Here is a 20,785-nt window from a genome sequence, read left to right as displayed (position 1 = left end):
ATTTTTCCCTCGATCCTGACTAGTCTACCAGTTCCTACAGCTGAAAAGCATCCCCGCAGCACGATCCTGTCACCACCATACTTCACTGTAGGGATGGCATTGATGAGTGGTGTCCGGTTTCCTCCAAATAACACGCCGATGTATACAATATTTGTCTCATCAGACCGGAGTATTCTCTTTCTCATGGTCTGAGAGTCCTTCAAGTACCTTTTGGCAAACTCCAGGCTGTTGACATTGTTAACATTTTTACTGTTTTATTTTACATTTGAACTGTTTTGAATTTAGTTATAGATGTATAGATGTAGGTGTAATTATGTTAACCTAATATAACTTGATGAGTAATGCTTTTGTCCTTTTTGTTATCTTTTGTTCTCTTTTCCCAGAAATGAGAAAGTTAATAAGTTTATTTTGTTTATCCAAGAAGTCTAGTTTCTGTTCGTCAGAAATCCGGTCTTTGAAAGTTCAAGGACGAGCTAGAAACGAGACGAGCTACTGAAAGAAAGTCTAATCTGATTTTGTACCTGATGGGAGGAGAGAGGCGTTTCCTGTAAAACATTGCTTTTTGCGACAAGAGCACACACACATATTGGATGACACTGCTTGGGTGATATGCACTTGTGTGACCAGAGATCTCTGTAATAAAAGAACCTTGCAAGGACCCTCTTCACACGAATCTCAACTCTGATTTATTTGAACACGCAAAAGATTACAAAAATAAGTGTAATCTTACAGCTGCCATGTGCCTTTTATTATGGAGTGGCTTCCAGATACTCTACCATACAGGCCTGATTGGTGAAGTGCTGCAGAGATGGTTGTCCTTCTGGGAAAGTTCTCTCTCAACAAAGGAACATCGGAGCTCTGACAGAACGACCATTGGGTTCTTGGTCACCTCCCTAGCTAAGGCCTTTATCCCCTAATGGCTCAGTTTCGACAGTGGGAAGAGTTTTGGTGGCGGAACTTCTTCCACTTATGGATGATGGTGGCTACTGTGCTCATTGGAACCTTCAAAGCAGCAGAAATGTTTCTGTACTTTTTCCCAGATTATTGCTGCTAGACAATCCTGTCTCAGAGATCTATAGACAATTCCTTTGACTTTGTGCTTGGTTTATGCACTGATTTGTGGGACCTTATATTGAGAGGTGTGCCTCTCCTAATCATGTCCAATCAACTGGATTTTCCACAGGTAGACTCCAGTTCATCTGTGGGAACCTCTCAAGGATGATAAGTGGAAACGTGATACGCCTTAGCTCAATTGTGAGCTTCATGGCAAAGGGTGTAAATGCGTATGTAGATATGATTTCTTTTTAATAAATAAGGCAAAATTTCGAAAACACTTTTTTTCTCATTGTCAATTATGGAATGTCGAATTTTGAGGCGAAAAATGAACTTTTTGGGAATGAGGCTGTAACATAATAAAACGTGGAAAAAGTGAAGCGCTGAGAATACTTTCTGGATTAACAGCATTTCCTTTGATTCTTTAACATCAAATGCTTCGAAATGTTGCATAAACTTCTCTTTTGAGTGTGTTTCTTTTTTGTTGTTGTTTTTAGGACCCCTGATGAAGAAGGTGTGCAGGTAATACTTTGAGAGCCCCCTAAGACACCATGTCTGAAGAGGTCGTTTCAGAAAGTGACCTGGAGGCTAGCCTTAACAGTGAAGAGGATTATCAGGAAAATGACGAAGAGGAAGACAATGGCGATTTGGAGGAAGAAGAGGAGGAGGAGGAGGAGGATGATGACGAGGATGAAAACTATGGAGATGACGAGGATGACAGTTTGGGTAAGCGTTTCTATATCTCACAATCTCATGAATAGCAGATAAACTCAAGTCAATGTAAAACTGATATATTCTTCTCTTCAAAGAAAAACCTTCTAGCACACAAAGCTCGAATGACAAAACTCACAGTCGAGACTCCAACTCGGCTACATCCGGAGAGCCTTCCTCGGGGCCACCGTCACGGCCGGCCTCCAGGGCGTCCTCCAGACCAAACTCTCGCTCTCAACTTCCGGGCAGCCCTGGCAAATCAAGTCAGAGCAAGAAAACGTCCAGCAAGTCAAAGAAACACAAATCTTCGAAACTAACCAAATCTTCCAAGCCTTCAAAACGGTCCAAGCCTGCAAAGCTTGCACACATGAGGAAAAATATCAGGTGCGTATGTGTTTTATATTTCCTGTCAAATAGATCTTCTTGACACGTTGTCAATCATACATAAATTTACACTCGTGTGTGACAGACAAAGACACACAGTGTATGCCTCTTGACCACTGCTGAACCCCTGACACTGACTCACTGAGCCCCTCGGCTTTGACCAAACACACATCAAGAACCACTGCGCTGATGCAATTAGGAACATTTATTTTTATTGGAAATTAATTACTAGTATTATTCTATCATTCTTTAAACCAAAACACCATGACGTGGATATTAATGCTTACCAGTAGGGGTGGGAATTGCCTCGTACCTGGCAATTCGATCCGTATCACGATTCATAGGTCACGATTCGATTAGATACCGATTAATCATGATAATGTGATTTTTTTAAATTATTATTATTATTAGTCAAAATTTTGAAAATACTAACCAGTAGTGATAGACAAATGAAGCTTCATGAAACACTTGTGATACTGTTTGACTCCTCGAGATAACACTCTTGGTTTAAATGGGCCAGCTAGCTAGCTAGCTAACCAGACAGACAAACAGACAAATGAAGCTTTATGTAGCACCTGTGATATTTTTTAACTCCTCTAGATGGGACTCTTGGTTTAAAGGTGCTAGCTAGCTAGACAGACAAACGGACAAATGAAGCTTCATGAAGCACCTGTGATATTTTTTGACTCCTCTAGATGGCACTCTTGGTTTAAAAGCTAACCTCAAGTAAGATGTTCCATCAAAAATTGATGTTTAAAAATCGATTTGGCCGCATATTGAAGCGATTACAAGAATTGTGCACGGTTATATCGCTGAAACAATTTTTTTGTACTTACTACTTACCAGTACGCTGCCCCTCATTTAAGGTGAACAAATGTTAGAAACCACTTTCCGTGTCACAGTTTCCATATTTGTTTTTCTCTCCAACAGAAAGCTGCTGAATGAGGACCAACTGGAGGCTGGAACCAAGGCTGCTCAGCAGGAAGAGATGGAGAGGCGGAAACGTCTGGAGCAACAGAGGAAAGACTTCCCTACACCAGCTCCAACTTTACTGGAGTCCCAACTCGGTATATAACTGTTTGCCATATTTCAGAGTACTTCAATGAGACCAATTAAGACTGAATTTTCCATTTCCATCATTCCAACAGTGGACCCGACTTCCATTTTAGGAGAGGTGTCTCACTTGGTCCCCGCCCTTCTCTGCAAGCAGGATGTGATCTGTCTGGACAGTGATGAAGACGAAATCATGGACCCAAAACTCCCTGAGATAGCCATTAGAGATGGTAATCGAGCTCATGCCCAATTGTCACTTTAATAAATAAACAGTGCGTCTCAGATACACCAATTAACTAGTGTCTAGAAAAATTATAATCAAAGTTTCATTTTAATGGCATCATCTACAATCGAATAAACAAACGCCCCCACCCCCCCGGCCACTATAGATGGAAATACGGTATATGCGGCAAGCCCTTATGCTCTGTTTATTGATGGCACAGATATAATTGAACTCAGCTCAGGGGACGAGGACGCCCTGCAGATAAGCAGCGAGTCGGGTGATGAGGAGGACGACAGCAGTCCCGCCGGCGCAGAGAGCAGTGGAGCGCACATCAATGATGATCTGAACTTGCCTGACGCCCAGGGCCGCGTGATGGTTAATATCAACCACCCCGCGGAGGAGAAAGACATTTATCTCGCACCACAGCTGGCAAAGGCTGTCAAACCTCACCAGGTATGTCCACGGTGTGCTTTATTGGACAGCTGCCAAAATGCTAAATGCTTGTCCTCCAAGTGTGACATTTTTCGACTCGTCTTTTCCCCCAGATTGGTGGTATCAGGTTTCTGTATGATAACCTGATTGAGTCTTTGGATCGTTACAAGACCAGCACTGGTTTTGGTTGCATCCTCGCTCACAGTATGGGGCTTGGCAAGACACTGCAGGTTATTTCCTTCGTTGACATCCTGCTGCAGAATACTGAGGCGCACACGGTCTTGGCCATTGTTCCTGTGAGTAATTGTAGTGTATGTTGTCTGGGCACAGTTTATTTTTTTCATTTCAACGTGTCTGCGCACAGTTTTTCATATGTTTAGTCAAGTTGGGAATCTATGGGTACCTCACGATTCGATTTGATTCTGATTCAGAGGCCTAGGATTCAATTCGATTCCGATGCATCACTACATCGGCTTACATTTTTAGTCCATGTAAAACACTGGTACTTTTTTAAAACAATTGCAGAATTCAAGGAAGAGCAAGAATTTATATTTCACATTTTGACTTTTATTAAACTGGCAAGGCAACCTGGTCAACACAAATTTCAAAACATACCAATGGCGGCATTTGCTGTAACAAATGTCTAACTTTTCCTATAACAATACATTTACAAAAACATATTTAATCGATCTGATTTAGCGTAACCTGTGTTTGAATACTTGAAAGTGCAATATGCAGCAGTCAACAGTGTTTTTTAGTTATTTTTATTTAATCTTTAAAAATCGATTTTTATTACCTCTGAATCGGTTCAGAATCTTTTTAATATGACGATTAATGCATTAAAAAAACTATTATTGTTTTTAAATAAAAAAAATTGCTCCGTACGATTACTCGATTATAAAAATAATTGTTGATCAATTTGATAATCGATTACAATGTTCCCTCGCTATAGCGTGGTTCACTGTCCGCTGCCTGGCTGTTAAGAGGATTTTTTTTGTGTGCAATTCTGCGTACATTCTTTTTTTTTTTTTTACTGTAATGTACCTATTTTATAAAATCTATGAAGTTTTGAACATTTAGAATGTTTAAACGAGAGAAATCTGAGAAAATGTAAATGCCTCGCCGATAAAAGTGCTTTAAAATGGTTTCTTTTTGATGCCACAGTCAGCCGCGATATTTTGCTGTCGGCATTGGTTAAGTTTTCTTACTTTCTGCTGTACACACCTCCTCAATCACATATTTTTCCTTCTTTCATCATGACTAGACATTGCTTTAGTACTTATTTCGCGCCAACTTTTCTCTGATCTCTTTGTCGCACTCCTTTTAGGTCAACACGCTTCAGAACTGGCTGGCAGAATTCAACCTGTGGCTCCCACCACAAGAAGCGCTTTCCCCTGACACCGACCCCACTTTGTGTACTGGACGTTCATTCAAAGTTCAAATTCTGAACGATGAGCACAAGTACGGCGCACGCCACAGAGCACACAAACGGTCGCGCGTACAATGTTTTGAAGTGTTGAGCAACCTCTGGATGTGTGTCCTACAGAACCACGACGGCACGGGCTAAGGTGGTGGAGGACTGGAGCCAAAATGGAGGCGTGTTGCTGATGGGATATGAGATGTACCGCCTCCTGACAATGAAGAAGAGTTTTGTTTCGGGCAAGAAGAAAAAATCAAAGAAGCCTGTGGGGCCCGTCATCATTGATCTCGATGAGGAAGATAGACAACAAGAACTCATGAAAGGCAAGTAGAATCCATTAGTATTGTTAACATTTTACTATTTCGTTTTATATTTTACCTGTTTTGAATTTAGTTATAGCTGTGTAGATGTAGATGTAACTATGTTAACTTAATATAGCTTGATGAGTAATGCTTTTGTCCCCTTTGTTAATCTGTTCTCTTTTCCCAGAAATGAGAAAGTTAATAAGTTTCTTTTATTTATCTAAGAAGTCTAGTTTCTGTTCGTTAGAAATCGGGTTTTTGAAAGTTCAAGGACGAGCTAGCATACTGGGAGGGGAGAGGCGGTTTCCTGGGAAACATTGTTTTTTTTTCTAATAAAAGTCCCGTGTCTGAGAGAGCGGACACACATTTGGACAGAAACATGGCTTGGTGAAATTCCTTTGTGTCATCAGAAACTTTCTGATTAAAAACCTTGCAAGGACCCTCTTCACGAGATCTCAACTCTGATTTATTTGAACACGCAAAAGATTACAAAAACAGGTAATCTAACAGTATATAATAGCAGTGTTCTTGACGAGTGCTTAAAGGCGAAGTAAACGTTAAACATTTCTTGACAATAATATGTTATATGTGACCTCAATAGTGTAAACATGACATTCTGATTAATATTATTTGTGGAATATTGAGTTATGAAGCAAAATTATCCATCGCATGGGGCGGCCATTTTGCCACTTGCTGTCGACTGAAGATGACATCACAGTTGCTCAGGGCTCGGGCAACAACCAATCACAGCTCACCTGTTTTCTGAAGCTGAGCTGTGATTGGTTGTTGTTACCTGAGATCTGAGCAACTGTAATCTCATTTTCATTTGACAGCATGTGGCAAAATGGCCGCCTTCTGATATTGATCAAAACTGCTGGATTTTGCTGCTTAACTCATATTCCACTAACGAAAATACTGTATTTAGAGTAGTGCGGCTGCATGGAACATATTAATGTAATAATATGCCATTATTTTTTAAAATGTAGGTATCGAAAAGTCGATTCTCCGACCTGGTCCGGATGTGGTGATCTGTGACGAGGGCCATCGCATCAAGAACTATCATGCCAGCACGTCGCAGGCTCTGAAGAATATCCGTTCGAGGCGCCGAGTGGTCCTGACAGGTTACCCGTTACAGAACAATCTCATTGAATACTGGTGCATGGTGGACTTTGTCCGGCCCGACTTCTTGGGCACACGGCAGGAGTTCAGCAACATGTTTGAGCGGCCCATTCTGAACGGGCAATGTATGGACAGCACGCCTCAAGATGTCCGCTTGATGCGTTACCGTAGCCACGTGCTGCACAGCCTGTTGGAGGGCTTTGTTCAGAGGTGAGCAGGATTGCTAAATGGGCTGTTTTGGGAATAAAAATAACTACTGCTCATTGTTATGATTTTTTTCTTCTTCTCTGCTTTATAGGCGCGGCCATGATATTCTGCAGCACCAGCTTCCCATCAAGATGGAACATGTGATTCTGGTGCGGCTGTCTCCTATACAGAAAGCGCTTTACACCGAGTTCATGAATCGCTTTAGGGAGGCAGGAAATAATGGTTGGCTCGGTCTAAACCCTCTCAAGGCCTTCTGCGTATGCTGCAAGGTAAGATTCTCGAATCAGAAAGTGTCACACGCAGGATCGCGTCGTACGCCTTTGATCATCGAAACTGTCGTTCATCTTCACGCCAGATCTGGAATCACCCCGACGTGCTTTATGAAGCCGTACAGAAAGAGAATCAGGCAAACGAGCAGGACTTGGACCTGGATGACATCGCCAGCGGCCCCAAAGGCAAAGGGTCAGACTCCAGCAACAGCAAAGCCAATAACATTCCGCCCATGCTCAATCCCTCCCAGGATCGAAGCAATCAAGTCATCACTTATGAATGGGTATGAAGTGACCCTCAACTATTCGCTTTAGCAGTGACTGCTTTAAAAAAAAAAAATGCTACTTATCATTTGCGCGCTCTCAACTGTATTATTCTCATTTGTGTCACAGGCAAAGGAGATCATGTCACATTATCAGATGGGACTTCTGGAACACTCTGCCAAAATGATGCTGCTCTTTCATTTGATTGACGAGAGCGTCAGAAGAGGAGACAAGATTTTGGTCTTCAGGTAAGTCGCTTTGGTGTCTGTTGCAGGAAATGCAACTCAAATGCAGACTAACTGACTTTACAGAGTTTATAATTAATTCCATTAAGATGTTAATCCTTTTATTTTTAAAGGGGAACTTAAAAAAAAAAATCTTGACAACAACATATTCTATGCATCCCCACAACTCTAAGTATGGTATTCTGGTTAATATTGCGTTAGTGGAATATGATTTAAGCAGCAAAATCCAGCTGTTTTGTTCAATATCAGAAGGCGGCCATTTTGCCACTTGCTGTCGAGTGAAAATGGCGTCACAGTTTCTCAAGTTCAGGTAACAACCAATCACAGCTCGGCTTCAGAAAACAGGTGAGCTGTGATTGGTCGTTACCTTAGCCATGAGCAACTGTGATGTCATCTTGAGTCGACAGCAAGTGGCAAAATGGCCGCCCCCTGAAATGGATAAAAACATTTTGATTTTGTTGCATAACTCATATTCCGCAAATGTAATTTTTTTTCATCAAAATGTCATGTTTAGACTGGTGAGGTCACATATAACATTATTGTCAAGAAATGTTTAAGGTTGACTTCCCCTTTAAGATGTCACCTAAAAACAGAAATTGTACAGTAAGATAGACATACAGTATCGATGATCTGATAGTTAGTCATATGCATGTATTCACCTCAAATGGCGGCCACAGCTCATTCACTTCTTTAATATCTCCTCCTGCATTGCCAGTCAAAGCTTATCCACCCTGACAGTCATTGAGGACTTCTTATCAAAGAGAGCCATTCCATCGCAAGACACTGCTGCAGAGTCTCTGAACCCCAACTGGGTTCGCAATCTCAATTATTACCGTAAGTTCTGTGCTCTTAGAATGTATTGTGTATGAAATTGAAGGGGAAAAAATTATCTTAACTCATTCACTGCCATTAACGGTTCTAGACGTCAAATATTTATTTGAACTATTTCTATTAGTTTAACATTTTTTCCCACTTTTGTTAACAAGAGTATGAAAACCTAGAATTTTTTTTATTGTACATTTAGAACAGATATCAAATGTGTGATTAATCGTGAGTTAACTCGTGAAGTCATGCAATTACGATTAAAAAAATTAATCGTTTGACGCTCCTAATTTTTAATAATCTTTTCTTTTCTTTTAATGCATCGGGATGAAAATTTCTTATTGTAATTAATCGCATGACTTCAATAGTTGACTCACGATTAATCATACATTTTATATCTGTTCTGAATGTACAATAAAAACATTTCTAGGTTTTCATACTCTTGTTAACAAAAGTGGGAAAAAAATGTTCAACTAATAGAAATAGTTCAAATTCATTTTTGACGTCAATGGCAGTGAATGAGTTAATAAATGTTTAAAAACAGGTAAATAATTAAATGCAAATGTAACTTTAACCTCAAATACAACTGAACTGTACATAACTACGGAAGAGGATCAGGGCCAGTACAGAAAAAATAAGTTAGCAGGATTCTCACTTTTATCTCAGAATTGAAAGTCAGAATTATGAGAATAAAGTGATAATTCTCACTTTAAAGTCAAAATTCTGAGCTCAAAGTTAGAATCCTATCAAGCCTTTTTTTTTCCTTTTCTAATCCTCTTCCGCACTTAACAAATGTACTCTTTTAGTCATACCACTAAAGTGATCCTGAGTACTACTCTTTGAGAAGCACTGACTGCTGTTAGAAATAAGTGTTTAAAAAAAAATTGTTTTTTTTGTAGGACTGGATGGGAGTACATCTGCCTCAGAACGAGAACGCCTAATCAACCAGTTTAATGACCCAGAGAACACCAAATCGTTTCTCTTCCTGCTGTCTACCAGGTGTGTGTCACACTTCTTCCTGCATCATTTCGTTAAACATCGTTCCTTTCCCCCATTGACGGGCAATAAAACCTGTACATCTTTGCACCATTTTTTGTTGTCTTCCCGCCAGAGCCGGTTGCCTGGGTGTAAATCTAATCGGAGCGAACCGCGTCGTCGTGTTCGACGCGTCCTGGAACCCGTGTCACGACGCCCAGGCGGTGTGCCGGGTGTACCGCTACGGTCAGAAGAAACCCTGTTACATTTACCGCCTGGTTTGTGACTTCACCTTGGAGAAGAAGATCTATGATCGGCAGGTCTCCAAACAGGGCATGTCCGGTAAGAAATTGAAATTGTTTTTCTGTGTTCGCCAAGCAACCGCTTGACACAAAAGCTCCACTATACAATGCTATGATTGCAGACCGGGTGGTGGATGACCTGAACCCGGCACTGAACTTCACTCGAAAGGAAGTGGAGTCGCTGTTGCATTTTGTTGAGGAGGAACCTGAAGTGGACAAGATAAGTCTGAGGACTTTGGAAGAGGAGCCGGTCATCTATCAAGCCTGTCAGCTCTACCCTCACCTCATCACTAAAGTACAATGACTATTCTATTATTATTATTATTATTATTGAATAGGGATGTTCAATGCCATTTGTTTTTTTCCAGACTCAATACCAGTACAAGTTCTCTTGCGTAGTCACCAATATCACCAGTACTTTGTTTTGATACATACCCCCCCCCCCCCAAAAAAAACAACAACTGACAGATAATTAAAGTAATAAGGAAGGATCTATATATCCCACTATACAATGTTTCCTTAAAATTGCAAATAAATGAATGTCAATTTTCAAATTTCTAGTTCCTGATCATTAAACGGCTGCGTTGTGATTACGATTCCACGAAATAAAGGTATCAGGGTATCATTGTGTGTTTGATGTATTTAGGAGATGTCTTTCTCTCCATTTGTGTCTCCAGCAACCTTTCCAACACGAATCTTTGCTAATGGACCGCAAGGAATCCAAACTGACCAAAGCGGAAAAGAGAGCAGCCAAAAAAAGTTACGAGGATGAAAAACGCGCCTCCGTGCCCTACTCTCGACCCTCCTACGCCCCTTATTATCCAACAAGCAACCACGCGCTTGCCAACATACCGGCATTCAGTCAACGTGGCTGGTGAGTTTCATTATATTGAAATCTCGTCTGACTAGCAGTTGACAAGACGTGTCCGTGTGCTTTGCCGTCCAAAGTGCAGTCCTAGTCAGCTGATCAGTTCATTCATTCCAATTTCCAGGCGTCAGATGGCCCGGCCTGACGAGAAGCCAGTAGCAAGTGTCAGGCCGATCCAGTCGACGCCGATCCCCATGATGCCTCGCCAGGTTGTCATGGGCATGGGCAGCTCTCCTGGCAGTTTGCCTGTCAATTTCCTGCAGAAAGCTGGAGTTTACGTTCAGCGGATTGTCACCACAACTGGTACTGTGTGATGTTGTTGTTGTTGTTGTTTCTAATTCTGATATTTTGAGTATAACACCAACACAATTAGCCAATGCTAAACAGTTAGCCATCATGATTAGCATTAACATGCTGGCAAATATCATTTAAGGTAAACAAACAGTAACTACCATTTAGTTCACACACATCATTATATCTACATGACTTGAGTTGATTGGATATAACTACTAATTATTATCTTCTGTGCATGAGTATTACTAAACACAACAATATTAGCCTATGCTAAACAGGTAGCAATCGCGATTAGCATTGGCATGCTAGCGACGAACATTTAAGGTAAACAAACACTATTATTTAGTTCACGCGTACATCATATCAACATTACACATGTAATAGTGCCTTATTAAAGTCACTTATAGATGATGCTTCAATAATAATCTATGAGGAAAAGTAGAGCCGAGCTGCCTCTTAGCTACAATTAGCTAAATAATTTCCTGTCCACTGTGTGCATCTGCAAAAAAGGTCCGTGTAGAAACCTGGACGGCGGTGCAAACATCATTTCGATGACGCTTTGAGACATTTTCAGTCCACCTATTTTTAAAGTCGACTTATCCGACTTGGTGGTGTTTTTTTTTCTTCTTCGCAGTCCTAATTTTGAGTAATTAAGAAAAGGGCTGCAGCTATCGAATATTTTTGGGATCTATTATTCTACTAATGTTACAGTTGATTAATCGAGTAACCAAAAATCCAGTTTGGGTCACCACCCTCAGGTTCTACACTAAAATATCTTTGACTTTAAGTGTCCTGGCCTGGTGAGTGACATGGGAGTCAGTGAATGAGTGTAGAATTTGCTGCTGCTGAGTTCAAGTCGGCAGGCCGCTGTTAACTGTTGTGGCTGTAGCAGCTTGTGTGTTAATATGCTTAAGGCAGATATGTAGTTCTTTTTTTTATAATCAAATTATTTGAGTTATCTGCTTAATCATTTTGGCCCTAATTAAAATGTGTTTTCATGTCCGATGTCCGCAAATCTATAGACATTCTCATCCCAGGATCCAACAGCACAACAGATGTCCAAGCTCGAATTCGCGCTGGCGAGAGCATCCATGTTATCCGAGGATCCAAAGGTTAGATGCAACCTTCTTGTTCATTCTGTATTCATTATATGTGTACCGAGTCAATCATCAGGCGTTTTCATGTCCACAGGTACTTACATAAGGACGAATGATGGACGAATTTTTGCAATTAGATCTGGAAAAATCACTAGACCATCCGTCGGGGGTGCCACTGTTTTCAGAGGTACACAGGCATCTTGATTTATTGTTGTAATTAAACAACGGGTTGCATCTGTCATAATTCTGAGCGGAGGCAGGCGAGTGGGGTTGTTTTTGCGCCAGTGGCGGAATAATATAGCTTCATATTATCAGACTAGAACACATTTTCCCTCATGTTTACTGATGGGATTGTTATTTTTGCTAAATGCAGCCTTTGTTAATGTACCATAGCCACAGTGATGTATGGCGGCGCAATATCAGGCTTTTGGGCTTACTTTTCCTTTCCCTGCAATCGGAGCTTTAGGATAGAGACATTTCCAAAGTCATGACAAGCATGACAATGACCCCCAAGCGTACATCCAAATCAATACAATATTGCCCTTGCGATCTGAACTTGGTCACATCATTATTATTATTATTATTATACACAGTTGCTGTTGTAATGGAATGTTCTACATTAACAAATGATTGATGGTGTGTGTGTGCGCACATTGTACATAAGAGTCTGAGCGCCTCAGTACGGCAGTAATATTAGTCGTTCGTTGTAGAGGATAAAGAATATATTCCTGTAAGTATTGTTGCATTGGCTACATGTTGTGCTACTGTTTGCTTTAAAGGGTTTTAACACCGTGACACCAATGCTATCTGTTATCTCAGCTACGCCGTTTTCATTGTGTGTTAGCATTGAGCTAATGGGTCGTTCTTTGCAGACGATAAAGAATATTGTTAAAGTATTGTTAGATTGTCTGTCTACAGTGGAAGCTCACTATTTGTTGGTGATAGGGACCAAATAGTGAAAGTCCATATATAATTGATGCCTTTTGAAATTAATTGAAAAAAATACAGTGTGTTGCAAAAGTATTAGTCCCCCGTTATGGCTAAACTTAAAGATATAAAATTCGATTTTTAAGTGGGACACAATCATCAAGTGGAATGTAATTTATACAATATTATATATATATTATTTTTTTTGGAGGGGGGGGTAAAAATAATGCGTTAATTTTGAGTTACTTCAAAGTTCCTTTAATAATCATGCATATATTTGTGGAGTTGGGTCAAGTTGTATTTGTTTATTTTCAAAATGTGCAGAATTTCACAAGTTACTTCATGTTAAAGATTAGATAGCTCTTAATACGAAAAGAAAAATGCACTGAGCTGTCACTAACGTCTTACAAATGCAATTATGCCATCTAGTGGCATAAAAATGACCAACACAAATCAATATCACACTCAGTACAGTACTTCTTTTTAATTATAACGGAAATGACTGTATCAGTGACTAAAAGATGCCGCCATATTTCTATTAGTTTAATATTTTTTCCACTTTAATGTTAGTGTGAAATGTATTTAAAATATTTCCTTATATATTTTATTGTACATTTAGAACAGATATAACATTTTCGATTAATCGTGACTTAGCTATAGAAGTTGTGCGATTAATTACGATTACAAATTTTAAACGCCTGACATCGCAAATTTTTAATAAATAGCTCAAAAGTAGAGTTTTTTTTTTGTTTTTTTGTTTTTTTAATGGTTCGCACTTTGGATGTCCCCCTCCCCCCTTCAGATAGCCAGCGTTCTGTCATCCATCCACTCAGTAATGGCTGCGGCTCCCCTGGGGAGCAACTGCAACACTCCCCTGAAATTGACGTGGAGCAGCAGTCGTCCTCTCCGTTGAGCTCGGAGATTCTCCGCGAGCTCAGCAACTACGCGGCATCCACGAGCGACAGCACCGGCAGCGCAGGTAACGAACTCTCCTCCTCTTTGGATGCGGCGGGAGATGGCGGCGGCGTGATCCCGGACCTCCGCCCACCACTCGACGATGACCTCCTGAGTTTGAGTGTGCAGACGCAAGGGGTGAAACGCAAGCATACTGAAAGTCAAAGCGGCGGCGCCGCCGCGGCCAAACGGACTTTGCCTGCATCGCATTTCGCCGGATTGTCCCTGAACTCCGGTGGGCTCAGTTTTCCACCAGTGGGGTTGAACTCGCCCTCGCTGTTGGGGAGCTTGGGACATATGACTCACCCTCTTCTGATGGGTGGAAGTGGCGGATCTTCGTTCCTTCAGACACCAGGACAAACACTGGCAGACCTACAGACCATGTTCCCTTCCGCACCTGGGAACGGACAACTTCCTCCCCCCTCCTCCTCAGCTCTATCCACCTCAGCCTCCAACACCGTCCCCATATCGTCGGCATCCGCGACTACTTCCTCACTGGCATCGGGTTCTCTGCCGCCATACTTGATGAGCCCCAATGTGGCGGGCTTGCTTTCATCAGGCTTCCCCATCAACTACAACCAGTCCTTGCTCCCTGAACCCCGGATGTTCCCCAACCCTCTTCTCTCCGGGTCAGCAGGTTTCCCCGCAGCAAACTCTGCTTCCAATACGTCCGGCTTCCTCTCCCATTTCAACAATCCCACATCCAGCCTGTTGGGGGCGGCTCTGACCCAACCGGACCGGTATCGGAGCGCAGAGAACGGGGGCGATAGTTCTGATGATGATGTCATAGAGGTCACGGGACACTGAAGACTCACGCAGGTGCTGTTGGACACAAATGTTAATCATGGCTATGCTAATGGAAACGGGATGTGATTTGACAAATTGTAAAAATTCTAAAAAAAAAAAAAGCGCACCCTGGCATAATCATATGCGTCAAATACTTACTTTGTTCGCCATCCATCCATCCATCTTCTGAACTGCTTATTCCTCACAAGGGTCGCGGGGGTGCTGGAGCCCATCCCAGCTGGTGTCGGGCAGTAGGCAGGGTACTCCTAGTTGTCAGCCAATTGCAGTTGTTTGCCATAAATAGCTTCATTTAAATTAGAGGTGCAACTATTAATCGACAACTAATCGATTATCAAAATGTATCAAATATTTGATACACAAGAAATTGTTTAGATACGTTTTTCATGAGAAATTCTCTCAAATGTCAGCTTCTCAAAAATAAATATTCAGTAGTTAACAGTTTTAAAAAAAAATCTGATTTTTGTTATCCTCATCAAAATAAAACAAATTTTCTGATGTTAAATGCTGACTCATTAGACCCTTTTCAATAATGAAAAGGTAATGTTTTGTCCATAATATATTTGATAACTTCATCATTTTTCATGTGCAATTAATACCTTTTAAAAAGTAATTTGTCCACTTGCTGTCGACTGAAGATGACATCACCTGTGCTGAGGAAGTAGGTAACGACCAATCACGACTCACCTGTTTTCTGGGTTTGGTCAGCAAACTGAACCATGATTGGTCATTCTACTACTTCCTACTTCCTGCCTACTTCCTCAGCACAGGTGATGTCATCTTTCAGTCGATAGCAAGTGGAAAAACTGTTCTTTTTTTTTTTTCTTCACTCTCTCACACAAACATTGTCTCCCGGGCGGGGAAGCGAGCCCTCAAGTGGAAAAACTTTTTCTTTTTCTTTTTTACATCAAAAGTAATGAAGTCAACTTTAATTCTGGACAAAATATTAACTTTTTACTACTGAAAATGGCTCAATTAATCAAGTATCCCTTTAAGGGCCAAACCAGTAAATGAATCATACGAATATCTAAATTTTCTCCAGTGTTAATTTGAAATAATGTCTAGTTTTTTAATACAGGGATGGCAAATAAAGCCTTTTTATATTATGAGATTCATTGAGTCATTGACAAAAAAAAATCAACGGATTATGAATTTAAATATTCAAGGATGTTCATTGTTGACCATGCAGTTACTTAGTTCTTCTTGCATCCCCAACAGTGCCACAGAGAGACATCTACAAGAGAATCCTCTTGCACCTTTAATAAATGTTACATGTCAGTAACAAATCTTGATGCTGAATAAAACTGCCTTTCGTGTTGGATTTGCTGTGAAATGGAGCAAGTGTTTGTAGCAGCACTCACCGGCCGAATTCCCCTCCCCGCCCCGCCGTTTATTTCACACCACCCAAAATTCATTAAAACTCACTCCCAGCAACAAACAATTTTTTTTTACAGCCCAGACATAAAATAAAAAAACAAGAAACATCCAAAAACTGAAATCTTTCCGTCTGCAGAAATGTGTAGCATCCCCTTTTGAAAAGAGATTGTGGTTCTATGACTCATGGCATCATGTAGATAGATACCTGTACATAGCAGTTATTGTCACTGTTTATATTTCAAGTTCAATGTTTAGGGAGGTGTATAATTACAGCACCAATGAAGATAACATGCATTGTTTTGTTATGGTTTGGGAAGGGGGTCACTTTCCCCCCCTATTAACTCTCAAATGAATGTATCTTAACTTGACCTCAGTAACACACTCTTGTGTTCTGTCATATTTAGCCTTAAATAACACAAAGAGGTCTTGAGTATTCTGATTTTTAACTTGGGTTTGTTTGTTTTTTTTGTACACCATTTGTGATAACAAACGGGAACACGCTTTCGTGTCCCAAAACAAAACAAAAAAAACAATCGAGTCAAAGCAACACACTCATTTGACATTCGCGGAGCCTTGCAGCAAGCAAACTTTTCCCATGGCCGTCAGAGTGTTTATTCAGCGTCAACGTCTGCATCACATTCACACTCGCACCCGCCGGTGACTGTGGCAGAGGCGGCCGGGCCAGGTGGTGCTGTGGCCTCCCGTGTAAGTAGTTTCTGTCAGTGGCGTGTTAGGTCTCTGCTGCTCTCTAGCCTTGTGTCTTTTATGTTGTGATGACACCGCACTGGTGTTTAGATTTAGGAAATCTGTTTGCAAATTGGTTGACACAGTGGATTTATTAGATTTAAGAAAGGGGGGAAAAAACAGGAGAGCATGAGATTGAACAACCTAACCTGTAAAGAGTAGACTGGTGGAGATTTTTTTTTTCCTCATCATTTTTTTTCAGCCTGTCTGAAAGGTGAATTATGGGAAAAAAAACAAATGGAGATCCTTTGTCTATATTTGTACTCTTGTTAGAATTTGATGATGGATATCATTGCTTTATGTTCAAATCTGTTGTTTCATGTCTAGTAGGATCATTTTTATGGATTGGCTTTTTTTAAATACTTTTTATAATTTCATAATGTACCCTATAGTAGCTTCCCTCATTTCAGTGTTTGTAGTGTCTGAAATGTATTTATTTTTTTTATTACTTTTATGTTCACTTAGATGGCCCATCAATGCCACGTAGACAAAAGCAGAAAATGTGTTGTCAATGTTATTTTAAAAAATAAAACACTCTTCTATTGTGTGAATATTCAATTTGCTTTTTAATAAACAACTCAGCTTTGGTTGGCCAGTAAAAAAAAAAAATTTCAATTTTTGGTCTGCAATATGATCGAGAACCACCAAAAAAATAAGTTGTGGTTCTTGTGGAATAAAACTATTCATGGAAACTAAATGCCAAAAATATACAATGTTTGTAAAAAAAAAATAATAATCTAAGTATCAGTGTACATTGTGAAAACAATTAACCATAAATACATCCAATTAATGGCCTTGTACAAAACATAGTCCCTGAATAAGTGTCAGTAACATCATGAATCCATATTGCAAACTTCATTTGGAACAGATGTGGCAAAAGTACACGGTATACTTTCAAGTGAAAAAAATTTCAAGTGAAAAAGTGCACTCTGAAACATACTTAAGTATAAAAGTAAAAATGTAGTTTTACTGGAGAAAAAAACTATTCTTACATAAAAGTTAAAAAGTATACTCTGAAAGGGAAGTCAACCCAAAAATGTTCTTTACAATAATATGTTCTATGCAACATACTAGTCTTAACACGGCATTCTGATAAATATTGCGTTTGTGGAATATGAGTAAAGCAGCAGAATCCACCTGTTTTCATCCATCTCAGAGGGCGGCCATTTTGTTACTTCTTTTCGACTGAAAATGACATCGCTCAGTGCACTGATAACAACCAATCACAGTTCACTTATTTTCTGAAGCTGAGCCGTGATTGGGTGTTACCTGAGCAACTGTGATGTCGCTTTCAGCAGGCAGCAAGTTGCAAAATGGCCGCCCCGCAGATGGATAAAAATGGGTGAATTTGGCTGCTTAACAACAAAACTAACAACATATTGCAAATAACATTTCTGGGTGGACTTCCCCTAGCAACATACTTAAGTATAAATGTAAAAATGTATTTTTACTGTTAATTTTATACAAAACCTGTTTTGATGACTTGACACAAGGAATAAATGATTTATTTTTAAACCAGGAGATTGCTAGTGTTGGATTACACTTGTATGCTATCAAAAATTTTTATCAATTTTTTTGCTAACATTGAATTGGCTAATAACAACTGAACAAAACTGGACCATAGCTGGATGTGTTTCTTAGTTTACAAGTTATGAACAGCCAAATTTGATCATTTCTGGCTGGCACAAAACAACGCATTTACGACTTATTTTTGGAGATAACCATGACCACGGCTGACTCAATATGTGTCTTTTTTTTATGATGTGTGAGATTAAAAAACTCAACGAGCCTTGTGTGTTGACGAAGGAGTAGAAAGTACAGACATATGTGCTCAAATTTAGGGAGCAAACATAAAAAGTCATCATAAAAATAAATACCCAAGTAAAGTACAAATCTAAAAAGATCAGCTTTAGTATATTAACAAATCGACGTATTTAGACTTCATTACTTCCCACCACCGATTAGGACTGCAAACGTTTCCTTGCCACATAAGCACTGGTGACTTGATTCATGATGATGAGTGCACTGAGAACAGGACAAAGTGCCGCCAGGTACCAAATGGCGTCACTGACCGACGAGGTGAACCACACAGAAGTCAGGCCGAGAAGCAGGCTGCCGCTGCCAAGCAGGTAGGTGACCAGCCCTGACGCCGCGTGGTACCGCTTGAGCTTAGCCAGCGACCAGCCTTTGGCCAGAGAGTGGTAGATGAGTGGCACGGCGGCCAGCGACTGGACCGCCACCGTGCACACAGTGATCACGCCCAGGAGGCCGTGCCAGGAGGTGAAGTGAGGCTTGCCGCGCAGGTGTTTGTTGTAAAAGATGGCCGCCAGGCCGAGCGCGGCGCACGTCACGCAGGCGCACTGCAGCATCCAGTGCACGCGACCTTTGACCTTGTGGGAAAACTTCTTCATGGTGGAGCCGTGGGGTGAGAAGAGGAGGATGGCTTCTGTCATGAAGAAGGAGAACTGGTGGATTGGAAAACAACTTAGTCATTAGTTTTCCAACTTACTAGTTGGCGCCTGGTCGATTTTCTGTCTTGTGAGTCAAAATTTTAAATAGCAAGCAGCCATTTCTAGATATGATGAAATAAACACATTCTTGCTTTTTGAAATTTTTATATTCAATATTTTGAAATGTATCCACTAAGATTGATATTTTTAATACATTGAGTACTTTTTTTTTTTTTTCGCGCGCGCTTGTAGACTGGCCCTGGGCTGTCAAGTTTCATTAGATTCAGGTGCACCAGATCCAATGACCAATCACAGCAAAGAACATGTGTCACGTGTTTGAAGTTTTATTTTGAAACGATGCAACTTACTGCTAGTGTCATGAAGAAAGGATGCCAGGAGAACAAACCTGTAAAAGGTTAAACCAACTGGTCAAGTCTATTAAAATATAATACATAAAGAGGAACGTGTGTGACAATAATGAATGATTCACTCACTTGAACCAGGTCGAGCCAGAACAGCAACGAAGCCCGTGAGGGTAATGCCGAGAAAGTGTGTCAGCACTGCGGAAGCTATTCGGGCGAAAGCGAACAGTCGAGGTTCCGCTTCTGCCTCTTTGCTTTGGGCCATGTTCGACAAAATACTAAATGTATAATATTGACGGCTTTCGGCAACCCACACACGCCACCGTGTCACCCAGAGTTGCCCGCAGAAACGAAACGGGACCAAAGGTAACTCCGAAGGAAAAGCGTCGGTATTAAACGCATCAAGAAAGTCATATAATCAAATCTAAATAATTATCATATTTCAGCGGTGTGATGAGTAATGGAAATATTTGAAGTGACCTGTTGGCAGCCCCGTGCCGGGAAAACCTACTCGACTAACTTCCGTTTCATATTAAAGTGCTTTTTTTTTTACAGCTACTTCCGGTTAATTTTCACAATAGTGCTGAGTTAGTTTTGCTAGTCACCCAACAAAATAGCCAAACTACAAGAGTCAGATTTGTAGTTTTGTTAATTTTCCAATTTAGTGAAAGATGCCAAAAGGCTAATCATTTTATCACTTATTGAACTTTGTTAGCTGTCTAAACCCAATGGGTTTTAATTTAATTTATCAAAGCCATACTGAATCTACAGTATTATGCTCAAAGATCATCATTATGGTGACAATTTGATTTCGGTCAATTTCTCATTGTTTGTAATAATTAGCAGAAGTAAGTCAATTCTTTATGTTTTACTTATTTGATGTACAACGTATCTGACCGCCTACCCTCCACACATACCAAAATCATGCATGTTGGTTTTATTTATTTTTGTAATAATTAATTGTTCAACCTTTATTTACCCAGGTAAAAGACCAGCTGAGACTTTTACAATGGTGACCTGGCCAAGATAACAAGCGCTACAGAAAATGGATGGATTGGTAGTTAAATGAATTCCAGTTGTTAAATAATTTTTACTTCACGAGTGACTAATTAGCTAACTTTATACTG

The 20,785-nt window shown here is 40.4% G+C and overlaps 2 protein-coding genes and 1 long non-coding RNA gene across 3 annotated transcripts in view; 2 read left to right on the top strand and 1 right to left on the bottom strand.

Annotated features, from left to right (window-relative positions):
• Positions 1 to 17,397, top strand: part of rad54l2 (RAD54 like 2) — an 18,828-nt gene extending 1,431 nt beyond the window's left edge. Inside the window, exons 2-22 of the mRNA XM_077572494.1 lie at positions 1,551 to 1,779; positions 1,863 to 2,148; positions 3,079 to 3,215; positions 3,297 to 3,431; positions 3,645 to 3,877; positions 3,970 to 4,152; positions 5,184 to 5,317; positions 5,403 to 5,599; positions 6,565 to 6,907; positions 6,996 to 7,173; positions 7,260 to 7,457; positions 7,567 to 7,685; positions 8,398 to 8,516; positions 9,404 to 9,503; positions 9,616 to 9,821; positions 9,904 to 10,076; positions 10,459 to 10,655; positions 10,774 to 10,952; positions 11,966 to 12,055; positions 12,135 to 12,227; positions 13,770 to 17,397. Coding sequence (XP_077428620.1) covers positions 1,605 to 1,779; positions 1,863 to 2,148; positions 3,079 to 3,215; positions 3,297 to 3,431; positions 3,645 to 3,877; positions 3,970 to 4,152; positions 5,184 to 5,317; positions 5,403 to 5,599; positions 6,565 to 6,907; positions 6,996 to 7,173; positions 7,260 to 7,457; positions 7,567 to 7,685; positions 8,398 to 8,516; positions 9,404 to 9,503; positions 9,616 to 9,821; positions 9,904 to 10,076; positions 10,459 to 10,655; positions 10,774 to 10,952; positions 11,966 to 12,055; positions 12,135 to 12,227; positions 13,770 to 14,728 — 4,434 coding nt within the window. The 5' untranslated portion in view covers positions 1,551 to 1,604 and the 3' untranslated portion in view covers positions 14,729 to 17,397. The remainder of the gene's footprint in view (positions 1 to 1,550; positions 1,780 to 1,862; positions 2,149 to 3,078; positions 3,216 to 3,296; positions 3,432 to 3,644; positions 3,878 to 3,969; positions 4,153 to 5,183; positions 5,318 to 5,402; positions 5,600 to 6,564; positions 6,908 to 6,995; positions 7,174 to 7,259; positions 7,458 to 7,566; positions 7,686 to 8,397; positions 8,517 to 9,403; positions 9,504 to 9,615; positions 9,822 to 9,903; positions 10,077 to 10,458; positions 10,656 to 10,773; positions 10,953 to 11,965; positions 12,056 to 12,134; positions 12,228 to 13,769) is intronic.
• cyb561d2 (cytochrome b561 family, member D2) lies at positions 17,384 to 19,931 on the bottom strand. The gene is made up of 3 exons (XM_077572500.1): positions 19,791 to 19,931; positions 19,665 to 19,702; positions 17,384 to 19,311 (listed from the first exon to the last, which is right to left on the bottom strand). Exons 1-3 carry the CDS (start codon positions 19,921 to 19,923, stop codon positions 18,808 to 18,810), a joined length of 675 nt encoding a protein of 224 aa, XP_077428626.1. The 5' UTR covers positions 19,924 to 19,931; the 3' UTR covers positions 17,384 to 18,807.
• Positions 19,656 to 20,785, top strand: LOC144056091 (uncharacterized). The gene is made up of 3 exons (XR_013294996.1): positions 19,656 to 19,711; positions 19,800 to 20,024; positions 20,642 to 20,785. It is a non-coding gene; the product is annotated as an uncharacterized LOC144056091 (long non-coding RNA).

The sequence above is a fragment of the Vanacampus margaritifer genome, chromosome 8 (genome assembly GCF_051991255.1).
Source record: "Vanacampus margaritifer isolate UIUO_Vmar chromosome 8, RoL_Vmar_1.0, whole genome shotgun sequence".
NCBI lineage: Eukaryota > Metazoa > Chordata > Actinopteri > Syngnathiformes > Syngnathidae > Vanacampus > Vanacampus margaritifer.
Note: the sequence above shows the minus strand (reverse complement) of the source record. Positions and strands in the feature narration are given on the sequence as shown.